Below are 23,945 nucleotides of genomic sequence, written 5' to 3' on the forward strand. Positions count from 1 at the left end.
AAGGCTGCATGAAGAATCTAGTGTAGGTGACTGAGGGAGAGGTGCTCATCTGGTGTAACTCAGCAATGCACCGGTCACTTCACGGTCTCACACTGGCGTATATAGATGCTGATTGGTGAGATTAGCAAATCTGGCAATACACGGGGGGCTGGCACACAGCTCGCATGATAAGCTGAGCTCTCTGCTCACCTACCAGATACTGGGGTCCTTAGCTAGTTTTGAACACAAAGATTTTTCATTGGGGAAAAAAACACTCAACTAGTCAATGTTCTTGAGTGTGCTAGTTCTGCATAAACAAATAGAAGCAGCAAAATGATTGTGAGCCAGTTTAGAGGAATCAGACGCACTGGCAGAAAAATAATAAATTGAAACTCAACTAGGAAACATGCAAACTATACATTTAGGGGGAACTAACCCCAAACTCTTATACTTGATAGAAGGGAGACACCTAGAAAGTCAAGATGCTGAGATTGTTAGAGGTGACAGTGGGCAACAAACCAGACATGAGGTTGAAATAGAATATGGATGGAGGAAAGGCTGGTGCCGTTTTGGGTTGTGTATACAAAGGCAGATGTTCATAGAATCATAGGCCTGGAAGGGACCTCAAGAGGTCATCTAGTCCAGTCCTGGCACTCATGGCAGGACTAAGTATTGTCAGACCATCCCTGACAGGTGTTTGTCTAACCTGCTCTTTAAAATCTCCAAAGATGGAGATTCCACAACCTCCCTGGGCAATTTATTCCAATGCTTAACCACCCTGACAGTTAGGAAGTTTTTCCTAATGTCCAACCTAAACCGCCCTTGCTGCAATTTAAGTCCATTGTTTCTTGTCCTATCCTCAGAGGTTAAGGAGAACCATTTTTCTTCCTCCTCCTTATAACAACCTTTTGTGTACTTGAAAACTGTTATCATGTCCCCTCTCAATCTTCTCTTCTCCAGACAAAACAAACCCAATTTTTTCAATCTTCCCTCATAGGTCATGTGTTCTAGACCTTTAATAATTTTTATTGCTCTTCTCTGGACTTTCTCCAATTTATCCACATCATTCCTGAAATGTGGCATCCAGAACTGGACACAATAATACTCCAGCTGAGGCCTAATCAGCGTGGAGTAGAGCGGAAGAATTACTTCTCGTGCCTTGCTTACAATTGGCAACTAAATAATATGTACAAAGGATCAAAAACTATCAATGATTGGAAGTTGAGAAACCCTCCAGCTCCTTGAATGGTGAGCTCCCTCCACCTGCAGAGAGATTGGTTCACAGCTGGGTTTTTTGTTTTTTTAATGTTTCAACTTGTTTATAATCGAAAGGAAATGAAGTTTGTCATACACAATGTTGTCATAGGTAATAATGAACAACATGCCCATTGCAGGAAGAGTCAGCAGGGGATCTTTCTTATCCTTTCACCAGATGCTTCCTATTTTAGCTAGTCAAGGTTATGAGTAAGTGGATAGATACATGTTTGTTCGTGCAAACAATTGTGTTAAAATAAGCTGGAGGGTCTGAAAAATTAAGCAACACTCCCATTGACTTCAGTGGGGCCAGGATTTCATGTAGGGAAACTTGCACTCCCCCATTGGAGTTCTTATCATAATTACACTATGTTACAGAAATACCTTTATTACTGCACCAGATGCATGACATGGGGAGCCTATCCCCGGGGGTCCAATGGAGATGGTGGCAGGTATAGATCATGCTACCTACATTGTTTCTGAGGCTCTACTGTTCAGAAATGCTCTGCATTGAGAGAGTCAGTTTATGCACCCCCAGCCAGAAGAGGCTGTGTGTAATTTACCTGATTGCTAAACCACATTGCAGAGAGCTTTTCCATTAGCGAAACCTGCACATTGTGCAATTAAAAAAAGAAAGTAGCAGTCCACTTCTTTGTGTGCTGGAACTTTAAAGTAGAATGGCCTCTCTGACTGCTGCAGAGGCAACTGTGAGGCAGCTACCACATGGGCTGCGTGCAGACACAGACGGTAACAGAGTGAGCCACAATACAGGTATTCATTCTCTCCTGGAGACTTGATATTTGCTCTTTCTTCCTTGTTTTCCTTAAACTGAAATACAATACTTTGTCCTGCCTTGAGTGCAGGGGACTGGACTAGATGACCTGTTGAGGTCCCTTCCAGTCCTACACTTCTATGAAAAGTCAGCTAGACTGAGAAATGTATGCTTCACTCTTTCGGAATGGATTAACAGAACACATGGGATGTGAAGTTTCACTCAGAGTGAAGGTTAAAGTGTAATGAGGCAAATTATCTTCATTTTACATTATTGAGCAAACTCTGATTTGTTTAAATACCTACTGTATTCAAGGGACCAGGGAACTTAAATGCCCTTGCTTATTCTGTGTTATTACCTGACCACCCTGAGCTTTGAAAGTGAGTTGGCAAAATATAATCTGACACATTTCTTTCTTTCTTTCTTTCTTTCTTTTTTTGACAGCTACACATTTACAAGATCTTTCTACCATTGATCTATAGGTTTCTGCTTGGAGTGCCCTAGATTGGATCTAAAGTCAGAATCTAAGAATTTATCTCATTCCAGCCAAACAGATAACACATCCTGCTTCCCTGGGGAAAATCTTGCATTGCCTGCTGTGTTTTTTACTTTAGAGACTCGGTGCCCTGGGTGGATTGGTACTATTTCTAACCCTTCACCTCCACGCTGCACCGACCAGTGGGAGATGTGTATCCAGGATTCTTTTCCAGCACTGTGCAGTTCCAGAAATCTGATCGTGATAACATATCACGTATTGGGTTTCCTCCTGCCCGTTTCACATCCATGGACAATGCAAGCATTGTTCCGCCAACAAGCTGGTCCAGTGCAGATGAGTGAGAGAGGGAGCAAAATGAAGTGGCTGCTAGCAGAAAGTTGACAATTTGTGAGTTTCATGAACGATATGAAAGATTCTGGGCAGGCATCACGGACAAACTGCAGAAACAGACTTTTCAAGTCATTTAATTTTTAAGGATTTTTTCTTTTCTTCTTAGTAAGTCAGGTTATATGAAGGCCTCCTGTAACATGTTAGCAATGGATTTTTAATGGCCAAACACCTTGGGGTTAATGAAACAAGAGAATAAAAACCAGACTACGCCAGTGCCTGACTGATGTTTTTGTAGCTTACCATTTTAAAGGCTGTATTGTGGGGAGTTCATTTTATTCCTCCTACATAGTCAGCATTATCATCTTTCATTTTTTATTTTTTAGAGGCTACTTTTTTGGTTGATTTAAATTAGGGAGTTGAGGGAGGGAGCTGCCGGCAGACTGGCTAACAAAGGGAAAGTCAGACAAAGGCGCTGGTTGTTGGTACTTTATGATAAGTGCTGTGCATGTGTGTCTTGGAGCGCTGCAATCTAACCTGACATCTGCTGACCTGAGGCCCAAATCATTTCATTCCGAGGCCACTTCATTATAACATTCCATGCCTCGAGCCCCCTGTCAAGGGGGCTGATTGTAACAGCTACCTGCAGGTGTGCAGCTCAAACACTCAGCTCTTGACATGCCAAAGCCATTTTCAGCGAGGGCCCTGCTTGCCAAACTGAACCCGTGTTTGCTGCCTCTCTCTGTCGCCAGGTGTTCAGAGACAGATCGTGCACTGTGTGGAAAAGATGGCTGGGATAGTGGAGGAGCGGTACTGTGACTCATTAACCCGACCCGACGACAAGCAGAGGACGTGTAGCGAAGAGCCCTGCCCAGCCAGGTTTGCTTTCCTTTGCTTTCCCATCTTCTCATTCTCATCCAGCCCTGGATGCTCTCACTACTTAACAGAGTGGCTGCAGGAGGGCAGAGCCTCAGCTGGTGCAAATTAGCATCTGAAGTCAGCAGAGCTACGCTTACCTACAGCAGCCTGGGCGCTGGCCTGTCTGTATAAAAGTGACCACTGGACTCCATGATTCTGCATCTGACTCCCTCCACCCTGGCATCTGGTAAGAACTACGGCCCCAATCCTGCAACTGGATCCATACAAGAGACCTTTTGCTCCTATGCAGAGCCTCACTGATGTCCCTGTGAATAGGCATTTGCAGCTTGGGCCCGTAGACAGATCCTCAAAGGTATTTAGGTGCCTAATTCCTATTGAAATCAATGGAAGTTAAGAGGTGCTGGGTCTGAGCTCCTCTGGGTTCAGACCTTGCTGGAAAGGGCCATGAACTCGCATGCTGCTCTGTAGATGACAACTCATGCCACACAGTGCTGCAGATAATCTCAAGCACAGATCCTGAATCCCAATGCCCTGAACTTTTGGGAAGGTTGAAATCCAAAACCCTGATCCAGGAGCCAAGTTTCCCTAGTGACCCCCACCCCTCTGACCTCTAGATAGAAGAGCAGGAGAGCAGTCCCAACTAGCCTCTGCTTTGCAAACGGCTTCTGTCTTTACACCTAAACTACACTCCAGGCTCCCAAAGCCCGTGCAGCTTGGAGTGTTTGAAATCCAGCTGAGAACGTGGAGATGTGAACGTGTCTGTAACACTGAGTGTGTTGCTTTATCAAGGAGGATAGATACTGCATTGTGGCTAGCAACAAACCTGCTAATATGAATGCTCACTTCAGCTCCCACCTTTTCCCCTTTCATTTTCCTAGGTGGTGGGTTGGCGAGTGGCAGAAATGCTCTGCCACTTGTGGTGAAGCTGGGCTCATGAAGAGGACGGTCCTTTGCATTCAAAGTGTGTGGCTGGACGAACAGCGGGCTTTGCAGCACACAGAATGTCAGCATCTCTCCAAGCCAGACGCCACTGCGCCCTGTAATAGGGATATCCTCTGTCCTGCTCAATGGGCCATGGGCAACTGGTCTGAGGTGAGAAAGTCAAAGGGTAAAGAGCACGTTAGTCTCAGGTCCTTGGGAAGCTTGAAGGGTCACTTAGAGAAACATGCTCAGGGAACACTGGGCTCTGCTGGAACCACAGTGAATTTTAGAGTAGTGGTTCTCAGCCGGGGTCCAGTGGTTCTCAGCCCCTGGGGATCTGCAGACTATGGCTAAGGGGTCTGCGAAAGGTTGTCGTTACCGTAGAACCATGGTTTTCAACCTGTGGTGCATGGACCCTTGGGGGTCCTCAGACTATGTCTAAGATTTCCAAAGGGGTCCGCACCTCCATTCGAAAATGAAAAAAAGTTGAGACCCACCGGCTTAGAGAACTAATCCTTGATTCAGGTGGCTTGTTCATTACCGCACTCACATGCAAAGCACAGGGCCCTCATTAAGAATTCTCTGGGGAATCACTACATCCTAGAACAATCTGAGCAGTGAAATACTTTACACAGGGGCTGGCTCAGATTAAACCATTTTAAAGAGGGGGGAAGGAGAGGAATTCAGACAGAAAACTCAGGTTGGGGGAGGGGCAGGAGGTGTCTAGCTCTCATTCAAACTCCACCTGTTAGACATTCCTGGAAATAGTTGGAGTCCTGACAATTTAAACATTAAAATTCATTTTAATTCTCTCTTTTTTTGAGGAGCTGCAATTATAAAAACCAGATCAAGTGAAAGGCAGGTTTGTGACCCAGACAGATCTTAAAATAAAGAATCACCCCGAGGCTGTTATAATCTTTTTTCCTTCTTCAAATTTGGCTGTTTCCTCCATCAGGGACTAGTAAATACTCAGTGCTTAGTGCAAAGAATTAGATTGACAGAAAGAAAAGCTTTTAAAGCCTTTTAAATATTTCGCAGCACCACGAGTTTCCACCCTAAACTTTGGCAGAATCCTGCAAATGTTTTGAGCCCACTGCAACACGGAGTTTTAGGGAAGTCATGAGAGTTTGTATGTGTGTACACACTAAGGCAGTGTTTCCCAAACTTGGGATGCCGCTTGTGTAGGGAAAACCCCTGGCGGGCCGGGCCGGTGTGTTTACCTGCCGCATCCGCAGCTTCCGCCGATCGCGGCTCCCAATGGCCACTGTTGGCTACTCCAGGCCAATGGGAGCGGCTGGGAGCAGCGCGGGCCGAGGGATGTGCTGGCCGCCGCCCCCATCCGCAGGTTCGGCCAGTGGGAGCTGCGATCGGCCGAACCTGCGGATGCGGCAGGTAAACAAACCGGCCAGGCCCGCCAGGGGCTTTCCCTGAACAAACGACGTCCCAAGTTTGGGAAACACTGCACTAAGGGTATGTCTACACTACAGCTGGCCTATGCCAGCTGACTCGGGCTAAGGGACTCGGGCTCAGGGGCTGTTTAATTGCAGTCTAGACCTTCAGGGTCAGGCTGCAGCCCAAGCTCTGGGACCCTCCCACATCAGAGGATCCTAGAGCCTGGACTCCAGCACGAGCCCGAACATCTACACCGCAGTTAAATAGCTCCTTAGCCCAAGACCCACAAGCCTGAGTCAGCTGGCATGGACCTGCTGCCGGTTTGTAATTGCTGTGTAGACAGACCCTTGTCTGTGAGTGGTTAACTGCTCTGTACATACACTGTCATATATGGTCATGAGGAAATAGACGCTTCACTTTTAAACAAGAGAGCAGGCTAGAGTGTATGACTATTCAGAGCTGCACAGACTGTTCACTGATCAGCTTACATGATGCCCTGCTATTAATGGCTATTTAATCAGATGAATCAGCCAAGTAAATTGAGGTAGCAGAGGGGTTCTCATAAGAATGGGGAGGTTTGGGGACGTGGGAGGAGTTTGGCAAAGACCTAGGTCAGCCAAAGCTGGTGGCAAAGCAAGAGTTTATTTTCTGTAAAATATTTTTTTCTTTAACATTTGGCTATTTTTCAAAAATGGAATTTTTCATTATGTATATAAATTTCCAAGAAGTTACATTTTCATTAAAAATGTCCATAGAACATATATCTATATATATACACACGTTTTAATTAAAATATAACCTTTTTGGTTTTTTGTATTGCCAGCTTTGATCACAGATTGGATTTTTAACTAAAAATCATAATTTCAAATTTTAAAAAATCATATTAAAACTATCCAGCTTAAAAATAAGTTTTGGTTTTAAATTGTTTACCAAAAGCACAACAGAATGAAAAGGTGAACAGAAGAATGTAAATGATAATTGGGAACTGTTTAAGAAAACATTTTACTAGATGCCCCAAAAGCCACAATTCCACAATCAAGAAAGAAGGCTTCACTGATCAAAAAACCAACTTGTCTTAAAGGGGAAGTGAAAGCAGCTATAAAAAATTTATATATATATAAAAGGGGAGAAAGGGGACATTTATAGCAATTAATATAAATTAGAAACATGAATTGTAGAAAATTGATAAGGGAAGCAAAAGGATACAAGTAGCCCTTTATGGCCAGCAGAGTTAAAGACAATAACAAAGAGATTTATTAAAATGTACTAGAAACAAAAGTAATCCTAACAGTGGTTACTCCATTGCTAGATGGAGATGGTAGAATTGACCATAATAATGCAAAATAAGCAGAAGTGTTCAATAAATATTTCTGTTGGGGGGGGGGGAACAGATGAAGTATTCATATCAGATGATGATGAAATACTTTCCATTTCAAGAGTAACTCAGGTCAACACGTCTGGATAACTTGCATCTAAAAGTTTAAAAGGGGCTGGCTGAGGAGCCCTCTGGACCAGATATGGTGATTTTCAATATGTCTTGGAACACTGTGGAAGTTCCAGAAGGCAGGAAGAGAACTAAAGTTGTGCCAATATTTTAAAAGGGTCAATTGGAAGAACTGGGTATTTATAGACCTGCCAACCTAACATTGATCCTGGGCAAAATAATGCAACGGTTGATATGGTACTCAATTAATAGAGAATTAAATGAGAGTAATATTATCTATGCCAAATATGGGTTTATGTTTGATATTTTTTTTTATGAAATTACAAGTTTGGCTGATAATGGTAATAGTGTTGTAATATACGTAGACTTCTGTAAGGCTTTTAACAAGTTACCACATGACATTTTGATTAAGAAACTGGAATAATCCAAAATCTATGTGGCATACATTAAATGGATAAAACAGGCTAATGATGGGTCTCAAAATGTAATTGTAAACAGGGAATCATCACTGAGTGGGTGTGTTTGCAGTGGGTCCCACAGGGAACAGTTCTTGGCCCTTCGCTATTTCACATTTTTATCAGCAATCTGGAAGAAAACATAAAATCATTCCTGATAAAATTTGCAGATGACACAGAGATTGGGGGAGTGGTAAATAATGAAGAAGACAGGTCAGTGATCCAAAACAATCCAGATCACTTTGTAAACTGAATGCAAGCAAACAATATTCATTGCAACATAGCCAAACGCAACGTCATGCAGCTAGAAACAAAGAACGCAAGCCATATTTACAGGATAGGGACTGCTAGCCCGGGAAGAACTTACTCTGAAAAAGACTTGGGGGGTCATGCAGGGCCACCCAGAGGATTCAGGGGGCCTGGGGCAAAGCGGGGGAGCTGCAGCGCTTGTACTCACCCGGCGGCGGTCCGGGTCTTCGGTGGCATTTCGGCTGTGGGGGGGCCCTTCAGTCGCTCCGCATCTCCGGCAGCACTGAAGGACCCGCTGCCGAAGACCTGGACCACCACCGGGTCAGGGCTCGCGGGGCCCCTGTGGGGCCCGGGGCAAATTTCCCCACTTGCCCCCCCCCCCTCTGGGCGGCCCTGGGGTCATGGTAGATAATCAGCATAACCTGAGTCCCCGTTCAATGCTGTGGTCAAAAGGCTAAAGTATGTTGTTAAACTTTTCCTGTGCTTGTTGGTTGCCACCCCTGTGAAGTTCCTAATCTCTCCCTCCTTGTGCCATCCTGATAGTTGAGATCAGCCTGCTGAGATCCCCTAGATTCAAACCTCAGGAGACTGGGGCCAGAGCGTTCTCAGTGGAGGTTTTCTACTCTGGGACTCAGTTCCCTTGTGCCTTAGCTGCCTGAGCTTGTTGACGTTCTGGGTCCAGTGTTGGGGCCACCTGTTTTCTCAGGCTTTGGCGTACGTAATAAGGAATGGGCTGTAGACATTGCTCCTTGTTCTGGTTGTGTTTTTATGGTGGCAGCAGGGTGGTGTGAAATGGGCTTAGATCCTGCTAAGAGATGTTAGTACGTTGTAACATGTTATTTCAGTGCTATTACGTAACTGGTATAAATGTCTGGCAATGAGCACTTGTTATAAATAAACTGCTCCTTGTGCCAAGCACATTCCTTACCCCAGATTCACTCATATTTTACATTTCCAAAGAGCCTGTAACCTACAGTAAACAAAGGCTCAGTCCTGCCTTTTGATACTCAGGCAGAGGCTGTAAGCTGCTGAGTCAGCAATTAATAAGTGCAGGGAACCTTAGGGCTGGCCAAGGATGGGGAAGATGCTTCACTGGGTCTGTCCTCCCACACAGGAGCCAGCTGGAATCATAGTGGAGATCATAAGCTCTTTGCTAGTCCAGGCCTGGCCCTCGGTTCCCCAATGGGGAGAGCAAAATTAGAAAATCATGAATTGATTTACATTTACAACCAAAAAGGTATTTGAAAATCCTTCACTGACATGCTGAGAACAGAGTTCAAGAAACCAGTGTTTTCCCCAAAGCGTTAAGCATCAGATGCACATAAAGCCAGAATAAAGATCCCCCAGCACAATGTCACCCCTACTTGTCCATCCATCCAAATTATTCACACTGCCCCCCTTCACCACAGAATCTGGGCACCTCACAATTTGCAATGTATTTATCCTCACAACACTCCTATGAGGTAAGGCAGTGCTGTTATCCCCATTGTACAGATGGGAAACTGAGGCACCAAGAGACTAAATGACTTACCCAGGGTCACACTGGCAGTCTGGGACAGAGCAGGGAATTAAGTAAGACTTGTGCCCTAATCATTGGGCCAACCTTCCTCTCTCCTCAACCATTGCAGTAGAAACACAGTCTTGAACTCTGGCTTAGTATGTTCATGAGAACGGGCCTGCTTTCCCCATATTTTGATTGAAGATATTAATACATTTATCCTTTTTAGTGTATGGCCCAGTGACACGAATGGTCCAAATCACAGCCCTCACTGGGCAACTAGGATTTCTCCAGTGTGGGCGAGCACCCAGGATAGACCACCAGTGTGCCAGCTCTGTGCACATCCTCATAACCAACTCCCGCACTGTGTGTCCTCGGGAGAGGATGTGACCTCCACTCCACTCACTTCACGCCCCAGCTGCCTTATTGGTCCCTCAGAGAGCCATTAATATGTGCCAAGGGCTAGCTAGGCCCCCAGCAGCATGGGGAACTGCGGAAGCACAAAGTTGGCACCTAATGACCTTTGCACATATGTAACGTACCCACCCCCATCCACACACACACCCGTTCACATGGGTCTGCCCCCACGCACTGCTTGGCCAGACCCTACTTATAAACTCAGACTTATAAAGTCTGAGAACTTAATCTGTGCAATTCACCTTGATTTCTGATTGCCTTGCTTTGGTCGCTGTAAATTAACCTTTTACCCAAACTGATATACTGTCAACCCAAATAGATGGTATTTCTATTGAAATCCCCTGGGCTTAGGTTTGCCTTTCTAGTTTGATTATGTAAGGGACTTGGTAATACATGACTAATGCTACATAAATCAGTTATAATTAAGCATAACGATCTGTGGCTTATTCAGAGCAAGTGTGATGTTAATGGAATTATGACTTACATATTAGGTAGGATAATTTCACTGACCTTATTTCCTATTTGTGGGTCTCTTTTATACTGAATAATGTCAATGGGTCCATTATGTGCTTTTCCTCAACAAAACGTCTTATTAATCCTTGGTTTTCCATTTACCAGGCCCACACCCATGTTATCACCCCTTTATTTAACAATCTCTTTCATGAGAAGGGCCACAATTCATGGCAACTGCAGTTGGGGCTATTAGATCATCTTATCCAGTCCTCTCCACAAACCCCAACTCCAAGAAAACTTTCTGGCCGGCATGTAGGCCAAGTTTCAGCCTGAAGCAAAATAGGCCGAGATATAAATACACCAGAAAAGTGGTTTGTAACGGAAATATGAATGACCCTTAATTATAGTCTCACTACCAGACTTTTTTTGTAATATATAGATATCTCGGTACTGTATATCTACCCAGCAGAACGAAGTGCCATAATATTTAGTAAAACACTCCTGAGTCAAGTTGGTTGGAGAAGGTACAGAATTTTTATTAATTGCCTGAGCAGGCTACTCAATTCAAGTGTTTTCTGGCTTCTGGCTTTACAGGCTCAGAGAGCTAGCACTGATATTAGCATAGCCACTCCCATGTGAATATTAAATCATCTCATTTGCATAGCCACTCCCTTGGTTGTATGATAATACACATCTTTACTATCATTTACTGACTACTGTTTCTCATGCTCTTGTTTGATATTTTCATTTCTTTTTCTTCTCTAGTGCTCAGTAACATGTGGAAACGGAACACAAAGACGCCTTGTTTATTGCAGTAACAATACTAGGACAACTTGTGATCTTACACAGAGACCACTGTCAGAAACTGCTTGCTCCCTGAAGCAATGCCAGAAGAAAATAGAAAATGCCAACACTGACTGGTCTGGCAGCGGATCTTCAAGCAGAGAACTATTTAATGAAATAAATTACATTCCCAATCATCACATTTCCCACTTCAGCCCCTCAATTCCGAATAATCCAAAATCCAAAGACGAGAATGTCATCACAGAGGAAGATTTTTCAAGCAGCAGTAACAAAAAGGGAAATGTGTTTGTGGATGATTTTTACTATGATTATAATTTTATCAATTTCCATGAAGATCTGTCCTATGATCCCCTGGGTGAGAAAGACATCAAGAGTGAGGGGTTTAAACCAGATGCTGAGGGCGAGGCTTCTAATGAAATGTCTCCTAACATTCCGTATAATGTAAAACCAGAAGGAGAACCCAGTGAAGGAAACTCAGCAAGAAGTGAGACAAATACTTCTGCAGATGTGCATAATGAAGAAAAGGAAAAAGCTGGTGTTGGAGACGATAAAACTCTCTTCAGTATAACTGAAGAACATGAGGATATCGGGACAGCTACTGCCCACTACATAACCCCCTCCTACATTGGAGATGAGGAGGAGGAAATGCATACGCCACTTTCCAAAGATCATCCATCCACTGAGAATGGAACAAGCCTTTACTCTATAAACAGCCAGGATAATCTGCCCACTGATAAAACCCGAGGAGTCCTGCTGACAAGGACCATTTCTGAAGAGGATGCGACAGTCACCATCCCCTCTATCAGTTCTCCTTATCTGGCCATCCCCACTCCACCACTGCCTGTTGACAAGGGCAGTGCTGGTGGAGAAGAGATGTATGACATTTGGGGAAGTACAGGAGAGCCTGGAAGCAGAGAAGAGGATGGTAAAAGCACAGAGGTTCCTGCGAACAATGACAGCGAAGATGATGGCTTGGCTGGTATTGCCCAGCCAGGCCAGGAAGATACCAATGAAATGCATTTGGTCCTCATCGATGATGGTGACACTGACTCCAAAACCGAAGATGAAAAAGCACAGGCCGGTATAACCGCAACAGCAGAGAGTGCAGACATGAACAGGCCCCCACATAACCTGCCTCCCCAGCCAATGACAAATGAGCCGCTGCATCCTGCAGCTAAAGACACCCCTTTCCTCTCCACTGAACACAGATCTGAGCAGGAAACAAGAGGCACTAGTGAAGACACTCACCCCACTATGGGTTCATATAAGTCAGATAACAAGGAACCGGATGACCATACATCCCGTGCAGAGGATGTACAGAAGCAGCTAGATGATTTCAATGCTGTTTCACAGACGCATGATACGCGAGCAGCCGCCATGACAGCTCTTCCCCCGCTGGGGTCCACGCCTCCCCATGTGCATGAGCCATCCACACAAGAAAGCAGGACACTTAAATCAAACAATCGAACCCACCAGGGTGCCCAAGCACCAGCCGTGCCAGTATCCTCAGATCCAAACCCCACAGCTGGTCCAGAAGGGACACTTTCTGCTTGGCCAGCCGAGTTAACCACAGCATGGTGGGCTGAGAGGGAAGCAAATGAAATCAAGATGACTCATTATAGAAAGGATGTGTTTTCTGATGTGCCTGAGGCCACCCACGCAGGCCCAAAGGAAAGCGCGGGCCCGGATGAGAGCTCCCCATGGGGCACCCAGAGGATATTTACTAACAGGGCTGGAGACCGTGGAACGTCTCTCCCCACGCCCAGCCTTCCAGAGCAGCAGCGGCAGGAGGCAGAAACAAAGGATTCTTTCCTATTGCTCCCTGCTACCAGAGCTGCCATAGTAACGACCAGCTGGGAAGTTGGGCGCTGGAGTGAGGCAAGTACAGCTGAACCCTATGAAGAGAGTAACCCAGGCGTTGTCTGGCAGATGGGCCTGGTCCTTTAGCAGGGCTTTGTCGTGTAGGGCGCGCTTGTTGGGCTTACAGAAAAGGTACTTGTCTCTCAGATCCATTCTTTTCCTTGGCCAAGCTCCATTTCCATGCGTTAGCAGAAGGAATGAAGTGCGAGGCGGTGCTAGGGGCACTTAGTCAGCAGTATGGGGTGGGGCACAGAGGTGCCCTGTCCGGGGGTGGAGACCAAGAGCAGGAAGCTGGCCAGAGCTTCCCAGTGCATGGGTGAGCACACACATTGTTACGCTCCTAAGGGACGCGGCCTGCCTCCCCTGCACACACTCTGGCTCTGCTGGCTGGTGCAACGGGGGGTGCAGTTATACCCACCCCCTTTGCGACCTTATCCTCCCACTGAAGCAGCCTGTGCCCCCTAAGCACAAAGGCTGTGGTTAGAGCAGCCCTTACGTTGGCCTCGCACGCGGGAGAGCAGGGAGAAGGCTCCATAGTCCCTCCCACACGCTGTGCAGCCACTGGAGGCCTAACCCTAACTTAGTCCTAACTTGGTGAAGCATGGAGCAGCCTGCACACTCCCATTGTGCACTAAGCCGCACGGTGAAGGGTCCCCCCGGTTCCCTAGCGGTGATGAGGCCCAGCCCTTCACTTCGCCCAGCGGCTAAATATATAGCACTAGCAGTGCGCCAGCTCCCGGCCACAAACGGGCTTCCAACTCACTTCCACTATCTGTATAACTGGAGTGCCTGGGGGCCTGTCAGGTCAGGGCCCTGTTGTGCTCTGTACAGACACACCGTAGTACGCAGACCCTGCCCCAGAGAGCTCAGATACACCTTTGTCTGAGAGAGCCTTAAAACTTGATAAAACCACAGGGATTCTACTCGCATCAAGACTACAGCTTACCAGAAAAATCGTACAGCACCAAGTCTGCTTATTGAGCTACTGTCACTAATTATTAGTGTCCCTTTATTGCATGGTGATTGCTTCCTATGACTATTCTTTGGATAGACTTTACAATGACAGACAAATGGCTGATGCAATTCATTGCATGGTAATAAAATGAGAGTCAAAAAAGCACAAAGAGAGACTACGTTAGTGTGCCTGTCTGCTTCCCCAGTATAGTCTGAATTTCCCTCTGCTGCACTTTCTCTATCGAGAATGTCTTTTACAGAGTTCACAATGTGCAGTGGGTCATATGCTGTTCAGGGACATCTACGTCACAGCAATGAAACAGAATTACGTTGGTTTAACTGAGAGCACAATTTAATCACATATTCTGAATGTGGCTCATCAGTTCCTAATGCAGGGCTAGAATAATGCCCACGTTCAATGCCCTTTTTATACATCTTGTGTGCTTGATTGTCTTATACTGATATTAAGGATTGTCCCAAAATTCTTAAGTTCTGTACGCAAACTTCTCAAGAGTCTCCTCGTAATTAGTCTTTAGTGCTGCCTAACCATGAGAATAATGTGTGCTCTGGAAAGTAAGATGCTAGAGATGAGCCTAGAGAGGAGAACAAGATGCAGGCTCTACACTTCGGAAGGGGACTGATAGGAGAGAGAAGTTTATCAGAACTTGTATCACATAAAAAGACTTGAGACGAATGCTTGGCCTTAAAGGAAATGAGGAGGAGTTTCTTTGCAGAGAGCAGTTAAACAAACGAAGCCAGCAATGCTAATTAAACGAAGCTCTAAAATTAACCAGGCTAAATCCACCCCGGTCAACTAAAGACCCTGGAGCTGCACCCACTTACCCCGTGGCTTCATGGCCCAGTAGGTGCAGCTACTTCTTAATCAGTTAGAAACTCATGGTGGGTAATGCTAAGTAACAGTCAAACGCATGAATCTGTAAAGCATTTCAAAAGGCAAAGCTGGAGTGGAGAAGAAAGGACACAGTCTCCCAGCCAGAGCTCACACAACTAAAGTTATTCTAGAGGAACTCCTTTCCTACTCTTCTTCCTCCCAAAACACAAAGAAGCCTGAAGTCCTCTAGGAATTGATTAGACTAGAGAATGAGAATATGGCTGGGGAATTGTAAACTAACACAAAGAATTCGCTAGCAGGGATAAAGTTCTCTATTAACTTCTTTAGGATGGTTTAAATGTTCTATAGAAAGGCTTTCAGTCTCTGTTACATTCTGTGGTTGTGATTCACTGTTGCATTGACAGTGATGTAACGCCACTGACCCGCAGTCAGGGCCGGTTCCAGGGTTTTGTCCGCCCCAAGCAGCCAAAAAAAAAAAAAAAAAAAAAAGCCGTGATCGCGATTGCGATCTGCAGCAGCAATTCGGCGGGAGGTCCTTCGCTCCGAGGACCTTAATAAAAATAAACCTTAATACTGGGAGTGAGGGACCGTCCGCCGAATTGCCGCCGAATAGCTGGACCTGCCGCCCCCTCTCCGGAGCGGCCGCCCCAAGCACCTGCTTGCCAGGCTGCTGCCTGGAGCCGGCCCTGCCTGCAGTAATCCAGTGGTGAATTGGGCCCTGCAGGTTTTAAGACACATTTCTGAAGAATCCCATTTAATTTTTATTGCATTCTTGTGGTTTCATCCCTGTCGAATACCATAGGGCAAGTTGTTTGCTTTGCTGCCTGTGTAGCTCATTGCTCCCTGATTGCTGAACTTTGGTTTCTGTGGGTGGGTGAGGCAGGGGTTAATTTTTGCTCTGTTACTGACTGTGTTCCAGTGCTCCACAACCTGTGGCTTAGGAGCTAGCTGGAGGACAGTGCATTGTAGCACAGGCAAAGATGAAGATTGTGTTGCTGCAAATAAACCTGTCCCTGCTCGAAGGTGTTACCTGAGACCATGTTCCTCGTGGCGTATTGGAAACTGGAGTAAGGTAAACATAAATATACTTCCCTTCTCCTTGCCCTTTATTGGTGTCTCTGGGTATGGCTGCACTGCAAAGGAAAATCCACCCCATCAAGTCTCAGAGCCAGGGTCAGTTGACTCAGACATGCTGGGCTCAGGCTGCGGAGCTAAGAATAGCCGTGTAAACATTCCTGTTGGGGCTGAAGCCCAAACTAGGAAACCCCGTGAGTGTAAAGAGTAACTGGTGGGAACATAATCGCTCTGCTTGGAAGGGAGTCAGCGAAAGTAGGAGTGGAATCACTTAGGGTGGTCGAAAGAGGCCTGGGCTGAAGCGAAATAAAGGGGAGTTGTGGGAGGATATTGGGGAATACCTTGGGGGTGTTCGGCTCTCAGAAAGTTGCACAAGAATCCCTCATAGCGGGAGACTTTTAAAACTAGACTGGACAATCCCACTGAGAATAAATGGTAGGCAACGCTCCTGGAACGGCAGGATTACTATGGATGATTTTAACAGGCCTTAACTTTCGAGATCTGTGGATGTGGAGACATGACCTCAAAAAGCTGTCGCCACTGAAAATGCAAATAGAATCCTTTCAGAGTGGAAAGTCTTGGTGGTGGTAGTCATGCTTAGGACCCTCTCCAGCTTGGACCAGGTACAATCATGGAGAGACCCAAAGGCAAAAACTGAAAGAGTTAATGAAAGACAGAGCTTGACAATTCATTTCTTTAATATCTGGGTAAACTCCACTTTGCCAGAGAGATTCATGTCTGGACACTGTTACTGCCTCCGTTCCACCAGCATGACTCATTGTATTGTTTACCCAGTGCTCCAAGAACTGCGGAGGGGGACTGAAGGTTCGGGACGTGCACTGCGTTGACACCAGAGAACAGAGGCTTCTGCGGCCCTTTCATTGTCAAGCTGTTTTCTACAAGCCCCCAATGCAGACTCCCTGCCAAACCAAGCCTTGTCTGGACTGGTATACCTCGTCCTGGAGAGAGGTGAGGGGGATTTCTAGAGAGAGAGAGAAGGTGCACGCAATACATCATTGGAGATGGGCCTGGTCCAAACGTCACTAGAGTTCAGAGGGTCCTGATGCAGCAGGTGTCTCTGTAAGGAATACATGAAGGCACAGATGGACCAAGTTCTTTTCAATATGTTTTAACAGCTGTTTGCAAATAACCCAACACTATCAAGTGTTTATTAAATGATGAACTGCCAAACTATGATGAAAATTGGGTTAATCTCAGACACGGGTTGAATGTTCTAATGGAAATTCCAGTAGGCAACTGCTGCTCTATGTTCTCTTCCACTTGCCCCCATAGGTTTCCACAGACAGATCAATAGCCCCACAAACTAGGAGATTAATAAATCTGGTGCTGTGTTCCAAACCCTGCTGTTAGTTGGACGTAGGAGAATCCAGCTGAAGCTAGCCATCTGCGGTGCCCACCAGAGGGTCCCCTGAGCAGGCTGGTGAAGGCACTCAGCCCCAAAATAGCTTGTAACTTATCTGTTTTCCTTTCCTGTTTTTTCTTTGTTTACCGGAGATGTCACTGAATGAGGCATTCTGGGATTACAAGGGGACTTCTGGTATTTGTGAAGCCCCGTAATGATGCATCCCAGGATATCTTCAGTTGGAAGATTCCACAGAAAAATGTTTAAATGGTTAATTAAATGTTATTTTTCACTGATTTTCTCCTTCCCCGCCAGTCTGAGTTTGGCACAGTCCTGCTTTCGTAACCCCCGTGCTTACACTGCAGCATGGGATTAGCCCATTATCTTTTATTCCATGTTCACTTTTGCCTTCAGCTTTAAAAGTAGCCTGTCAGCTAAATAAAGGAATCTGAAGGCCTTGAAATCTATTGTTTACTCTACACTCTCCCAGTCAAATATCTTCCTAACTTGGATCCATTTATCACTAGATGCCCCATTCATTTTCTTATCTGTATATCCAGTAAATATATTTTTTTTGTCTGGTTTGTGATGTGATGTTTCACATCAGCACTTATTTTTCATTCCCTTCCCTGCAAATACATTTCGCTGGCATTTTACTTTTGCTTAGCCTCATAGTGCAGCGTATACTGGCTATTATTTAAGTACACAGTAGTGCCAGACAGCTTGTAGGCCACATTCCACATTCAGTTCGACTTGTGCGACTCTCGTTGATGAGAAGTCAGTGGGAGTATTGTGTGACCTTTGCTTGTGGGCAGAATCTGACCCTCTAAGTATTTGGATCTAGGAAGTAGTGAATGTATATGAGCTGAGATCTGCTGTATGCTTACAAAGCGGTGTGTGCCTAAGAGTTAAACTTCAAATCAATTTAGTAGCCTCACTTCCACAACTGAAACCGCCCACAGACAATAGTTATAATCACAAAAATGGGCATTCAACACTGGAGGCAAATTTTTCTTAGGGCCACTTCACACTGTAATTCCGTAAGTAACAAGTAAGTGGGGTGTTTTTCCCTTTCTGTTACTCCAGACTGATTCCAATTTGATGGTTTGTTTGTTTCTCCTTAGTGCTCTGAGTCATGCGGCAGCGGCGAGCAGGAGCGTTTAGTTACGTGTCCAGAATTCGGACGGTGTGATGAAATGTTAAGGCCAAATAACACAAGACCCTGCAACACTCACCCATGTACCAAATGGGTAGTGGGATCATGGGGAGAGGTGAGCAAATGTTTAAGGGAAATAAATGTCTCCTGTAGCTGAATTTCTCTTGGGAATTAATCACGTGTATTATTTTTGTACAGCAGTTTTCCAGGGACTTAACTATGATCTCAGATAAGCAAACACCTGCTATACTACCTGGTCTGTAACACTGGTTTCTGCAATCAAGCCCACACAATTTATAGTAGAGTTTATAAGGTCTTGTCTACACTTAAACATTTTGCCACTTTAACTATCCTGGCGTAGTTAAAGCAGCAAAAAAAACCTCGTGTAGATGTATAAAAGTGCTTCTACCAGTCTAGCTTATTTTGGTTTGGCAAAATGAAATAAATGATGCTGGTATAAATCACCTTATACCACTATAACTGTGTCTATACTAGGGCATTTCCCAATATAACGATGTCGGCAAAAAATCACACCCCTAACTGACATAGTTATGGTGGTAAAAGTTTTCAGTGCAGACCGATGTCCCATTCCATGTCCATGTATCTGAGAATTGAATGGAGACGTATTGTGAGTGACTCAGTTTCAATAAATTGTACAGAATATTGACAAAAATAAACCACAATGAAGAGTTTCTCATTGACTAGCTCTGCTGAGAAAAGGCACACGGGGGAATTCTGTTTCTAAAGAAGTCCTGTTTTGACCAGATACTTTATAAAAACTGGAGGAGCCAGGCCAGCTATGAAGACAATAAAGGTTAATGGACGTGTGTTGCTAACCGTGCCTCGTGTTCAGCCAAACAAGAAGCCTCCCACCTCCTCAGTCAGCAGAATTAATAGAGGTCTGTTCACTTAGCGGAAGCTAATGTGCGCAGCAGCACCAGATAAACTTTGGGTTATGTACAATAGAAATGCCTTTGTATCCCATAGAAACAGAACTAACTGGGGCAGGGGATAAAAGAGAAATAAGTTCTACAAAGACAGTGTAGGAATTTTGCTCGGATGCCACTTTAAACATGTGAATAGCGATGTAGCGTATAGATATTTAAGTGAAGTCTCAAATCCAGCAGCAACATATAAAAAATAAACCTTAATTCTGGATGCAATTGATTATATCCCAGCTAATTAACTTTCTGCAGTGCACAGCTACCTGTGGTGGTGGCATCCAGCGGCGACAGGTGAAGTGCATGAACACAAAAACTGGTGAAGCTGAAGAAGACAGTAGCCTGTGTGACCATGAACAGTGGCCAGAGAACACCCAGAAGTGCAATCCCCAGGACTGTGACAATAGCGAGTCAAGTAAGTGTTTAATAACTAATGCAAGGTCATATGGCTTCAAAAACTTAGCACAGAAAATTCAGGGATACTTCTTTCCAGTGAAATTAACGTTACATATTTTTCTCTTTAAGCAAGTCAAGCTGCACAAGGACTTGTGCAAGGCTTTCCAGTGTAGAAATTCTGCATTTCATGAACTCTGCTGAGGTTTGGTTATGACCTAAGGGAATTGTAGACAATTGAACTTTGCTTTCAGTTAAGAAACTCTAAAGTGGGGGATTGCATTCAGAATAAATATTTGCATTAAATCACTTCTGTATTCTAGTGCAATCTTGTTGGTAACCCTGTAATGATGCCACAGCTAAACCAATTGGAATCACACACAATGTGGAGCCCATTTAGGAAAGTTACAATAAAACATAGTTTATCATCACGACTTAGAATTATTAATCCTCTAAAGGTTGACAGTAGATCAAATTTAACCGTACTCAGACTTGTACCAGTGGGCTCACCTGGGGTAAGTAAAGATACTGTAGCAGCCACAATACACAGACGCTGGGCCAGATCTTCAGCTTGTATAAATCAGTAGCTTCCTTGCCTTCACTGGAGCTAAACTGATTTACACCCACTGCAGATCTGGCCTTTCCAGTGAAGCATAGATAATGTCAGTGCCGCTGTTCAGCCTTCGAGCCAATGATATTTCGATGAGGCAATAGGGGTGGTTTAAAACCCATCCAGATGTTCCAGTTTGGCAGACAGGAGAATTGGGCTTTTGAGGGTTAGTCCTTCGAGGTGCTGAACACTCTGGCCCAAGTCAGCAAAGCACTTTAATGAATGGCACTGCTCACATGCCTCAGTGCATGGCTGGATCAGGCTGAGCGCCAGGAAGGATTGAGCCCTTTGCAAGGTTGTTCTTGTGATGCAGCGTTGTGCTTTACGTAATGTCCAACACACGTCGGAATTTAGAAATAGCTTTACAAGAAAACATGGTTTTCCTGGACTTGAAAATGTCTGGCTAGCTGCCGAGCAGATGTTGCAGGAGGTTATCACATTTTCATCTCAGCCTTATTAAATAGCAGGATAGACATTGTACTATGGGGTTTTCAAAAGCGCTCAGCATTGGACTAACTCTGCTTTGATTGAAATCAAAATGAGATTTACCGTGGACGTCAGTAAGAGCAGTTAGGACAGCACCAATTGAAAGCCCCTCATTGACTTTAATGGGTCTTGGTTCAGACCCCTTATTCTCTGTTTCTGAGATGGAGAATTTAATTCTGAGCAAATGTAGCAAAGAAATTTGAATTTACTTGGGGGAAAAAAAAAACAGACTGAAGCTTTTGATCTGAACATCCGTGCCCCCACCCAGCCATCTCATTCGCTTCCCTCATCCTCTCATTGGGGCTGGCTAGCGTGTAAAATAAACACGACTAGTTCATATGTTATAAACATTTGTCAGCCTGCAGTTCCACCCACTCAGTGAGGAGTCAAGCATTGCATGGCGAAGATTTATTAGGCCACTTCAGATATGAATCATGCACAATGCGCAGTGTGTCGTCTGAAAAGACAGAATGAAATTGGAGGTTCTCAGGCCTCCTAAACATCTGTGCAGTGAACTTGCCATATTGAGTTACATAATTGTCCTGCCATACAGGAGAAGTCCCCTCAATACTGAGTTTTATGAAGGACTGAAGTAAGTTCCAGGTTTACAGTGCAGGACTCGGCACATCTGTGCAATAATGCAATTACCATATCTCCTGCAGAGATTGGAAACATCCCAGAACTCATACTGTACCAGCCAGCTACATTGACCAGACCAGTAACTAGATAAAAACTCAACATTTGCCCACAGGATCTGAGTGCCCACAGCTATTTCCTATAATAAGTACAGGGAAATACAGTGCTGCATCATTTCACACACTCTTGGTAAATGTTGTTTAAATGGCATGCTCTTCCTTGGATTTATGGTCTCTTTGCCCCTTACTAAGCTGTGCTCTGAAGAGGACTGAAAACCGCATCGGAACACGATGCGTTTTCTGGGTTCAGTCAATGTAAATATTGTTTCTAACAGAACTTAAAGCCTCCCATTGTTTGTGTTATCCCAGCCTCACATTTCAGTCGTGAACCCCTCAGGGTAACTAACTGGAGGGAGCAGATCGTGGATGGTAAGCTGAACGACAGTGGGCAAACCTAATCTTTGAGGGGGAAATCCTGTCTCCACCATGGCTGTGCAGAGCGTTGCCTGGCAAAGTGGAGCCAACACAGTTCTGCTACGTGGGAAGGGAGTGATATAAAGAGGGAGGCGTACGCAGATCTGTGGCATGGACATCCGTGGAGCAGCGGCTGCCATGTAGCAATGCATATGGGGTCGTGCTATTGGATGAGACGCTGCATAGACCTTCCTACCCTGCCCAGGGGGCACGCTGCTGCAGCATCAGAGCTGCAGAACAGCAGGGAAGGGAAGGGGGTTGTTTCTTTCCCCCACCCCTTCGGCGCTACCCAGAACCCAGCCCAGCTATTCTGGCAGGTTGATGGGCTGAGAATTGGGGCCTTTCCAAGCTATATTCCTTTATTACGTTTATAAGGAGCAGCTAGAATTCTTTTTATGCATGGCTTTAATGTATGTTTAGGACCTTCATTAACCCCTGATATGTTATTCTCTTTCCCTGTCCCCTTCCTCATAGTGTGACACTTGAACCATTTATTGTTCGTGGGAAATGTTTAGTCCCCTTTCAGATCCCGGCACTGGCCAGGAAAGGGTTGTGCCTGGAGGAGTTTTGCCCAGTTTGTATATTTACAGGGGGGAGGGGCTGTCATCTGTGAAATTAACATAACTTTCTGAAGGCTGCTAACGTAATAGGAGATGACAGTCTTGCCTTTAAAATAATGCAATGCAGAGCATTGATAACAGCAGATCGCTCGCACCTCCTCCGCAAGCTGGGGCAGCTGGAACATCCCTTTTGCCTGCTTCACCACCCTTGATTCAAGGCAGGTTTTCTCCTATTAATAAAAAGAGTTTTTGGCAAAGTTTTAGTCCTTTCACTGTGCAATTGAATGGCCATAGATCTGGCACATGTTTTTTAAACAGTGTGTGGACAGCATGTGTTTTTCAGCTCTCTACGCCTGATTAGCCTAGCCGATGGGTGTGTAGGTCTGCAGGGTCCTTGACTGGAGTTGTTTTATAATGGCACCAAGGAATATCTACCATGGGGAAGGCAAGGCAAGCAGCTGACATGCACATAGGTCCAAATCAGGGTATTCAGAGGTTTCACGTCATTAAAAAGGAAAACAGCAGAGAGAGACATGTTGCCAATATGGAACCTCAGGCAATTGATAGTCCGTGTGGATGGAAAATCATACGGCAATATACAATGATTGTTCTCTTCCTTTTCCTCTCTTTGTTCTCATGCTGAATAGCAGTGATAAATAGGCTCAAAATATCTCTGCACTGATACATATTTGGATGAGTAGCTTCCCCGTGGTAATAGGACTGTATTTCTGTAAGCCTAGGAAAGCCTCAGCCAGAGGCATAGAGTGAGAAATGTGTGCCAAAGGGCCATAGCGGTGTAAGGGGTCCTTTAACAAATGGCCCCCTGCTACGCGGGTTTCCTTGATTAAAGGACAGGTCACAATGATCCTTGCAGGGTGAAGGCTGCACAAGAAGCACTTATTAACCCTTTCATGGTTCAAATTCATGCACACAAGGTGGGGAAAATTCTCATGCTTCGGGGGATCTCCACGATGCTCCTTTCCTAGGACAGTCGGAGTGTCAATGCCATAATCTAGCCCATCGCATCCAGCCAGCAGTGGATCTGGTAACCATTGTCAGTGATACGATAAACCATTTAAAATAGCCTTTAACTGGCAATTATTTCTGTCCATCATCAGAGCCCTGCATGGGATACAGCTGTCAGGGCTGGCTCTGGCTTTTTTGCCGCCCCAGGCAAAAAAGGCTTCCCCCTCCCCCGCCGGGGAGCACGGCAGGGGAGGGCGCCGAGCCCGGCCGCGGCCCCGCT

The 23,945-nt window shown here is 45.3% G+C and overlaps 1 protein-coding gene across 1 annotated transcript in view; it reads left to right on the forward strand.

Annotated features, from left to right (window-relative positions):
• The window catches only part of ADAMTS7 (ADAM metallopeptidase with thrombospondin type 1 motif 7), a 95,879-nt gene extending 73,261 nt beyond the window's left edge, over positions 1-22,618 (forward strand). Inside the window, exons 17-24 of the mRNA XM_026648472.1 lie at positions 3,581-3,707; positions 4,586-4,799; positions 11,302-13,218; positions 15,927-16,079; positions 16,877-17,050; positions 18,569-18,715; positions 19,797-19,956; positions 22,614-22,618. Of these exons, the coding sequence (XP_026504257.1) occupies positions 3,581-3,707; positions 4,586-4,799; positions 11,302-13,218; positions 15,927-16,079; positions 16,877-17,050; positions 18,569-18,715; positions 19,797-19,956; positions 22,614-22,618 (2,897 nt within the window). The remainder of the gene's footprint in view (positions 1-3,580; positions 3,708-4,585; positions 4,800-11,301; positions 13,219-15,926; positions 16,080-16,876; positions 17,051-18,568; positions 18,716-19,796; positions 19,957-22,613) is intronic.
• Positions 22,619-23,945: the final 1,327 nt, after the last annotated feature.

The sequence above is a fragment of the Terrapene carolina genome, unplaced genomic scaffold, assembly GCF_002925995.2.
Source record: "Terrapene carolina triunguis isolate 2854851 unplaced genomic scaffold, T_m_triunguis-2.0 Scaffold67, whole genome shotgun sequence".
NCBI lineage: Eukaryota > Metazoa > Chordata > Testudines > Emydidae > Terrapene > Terrapene triunguis.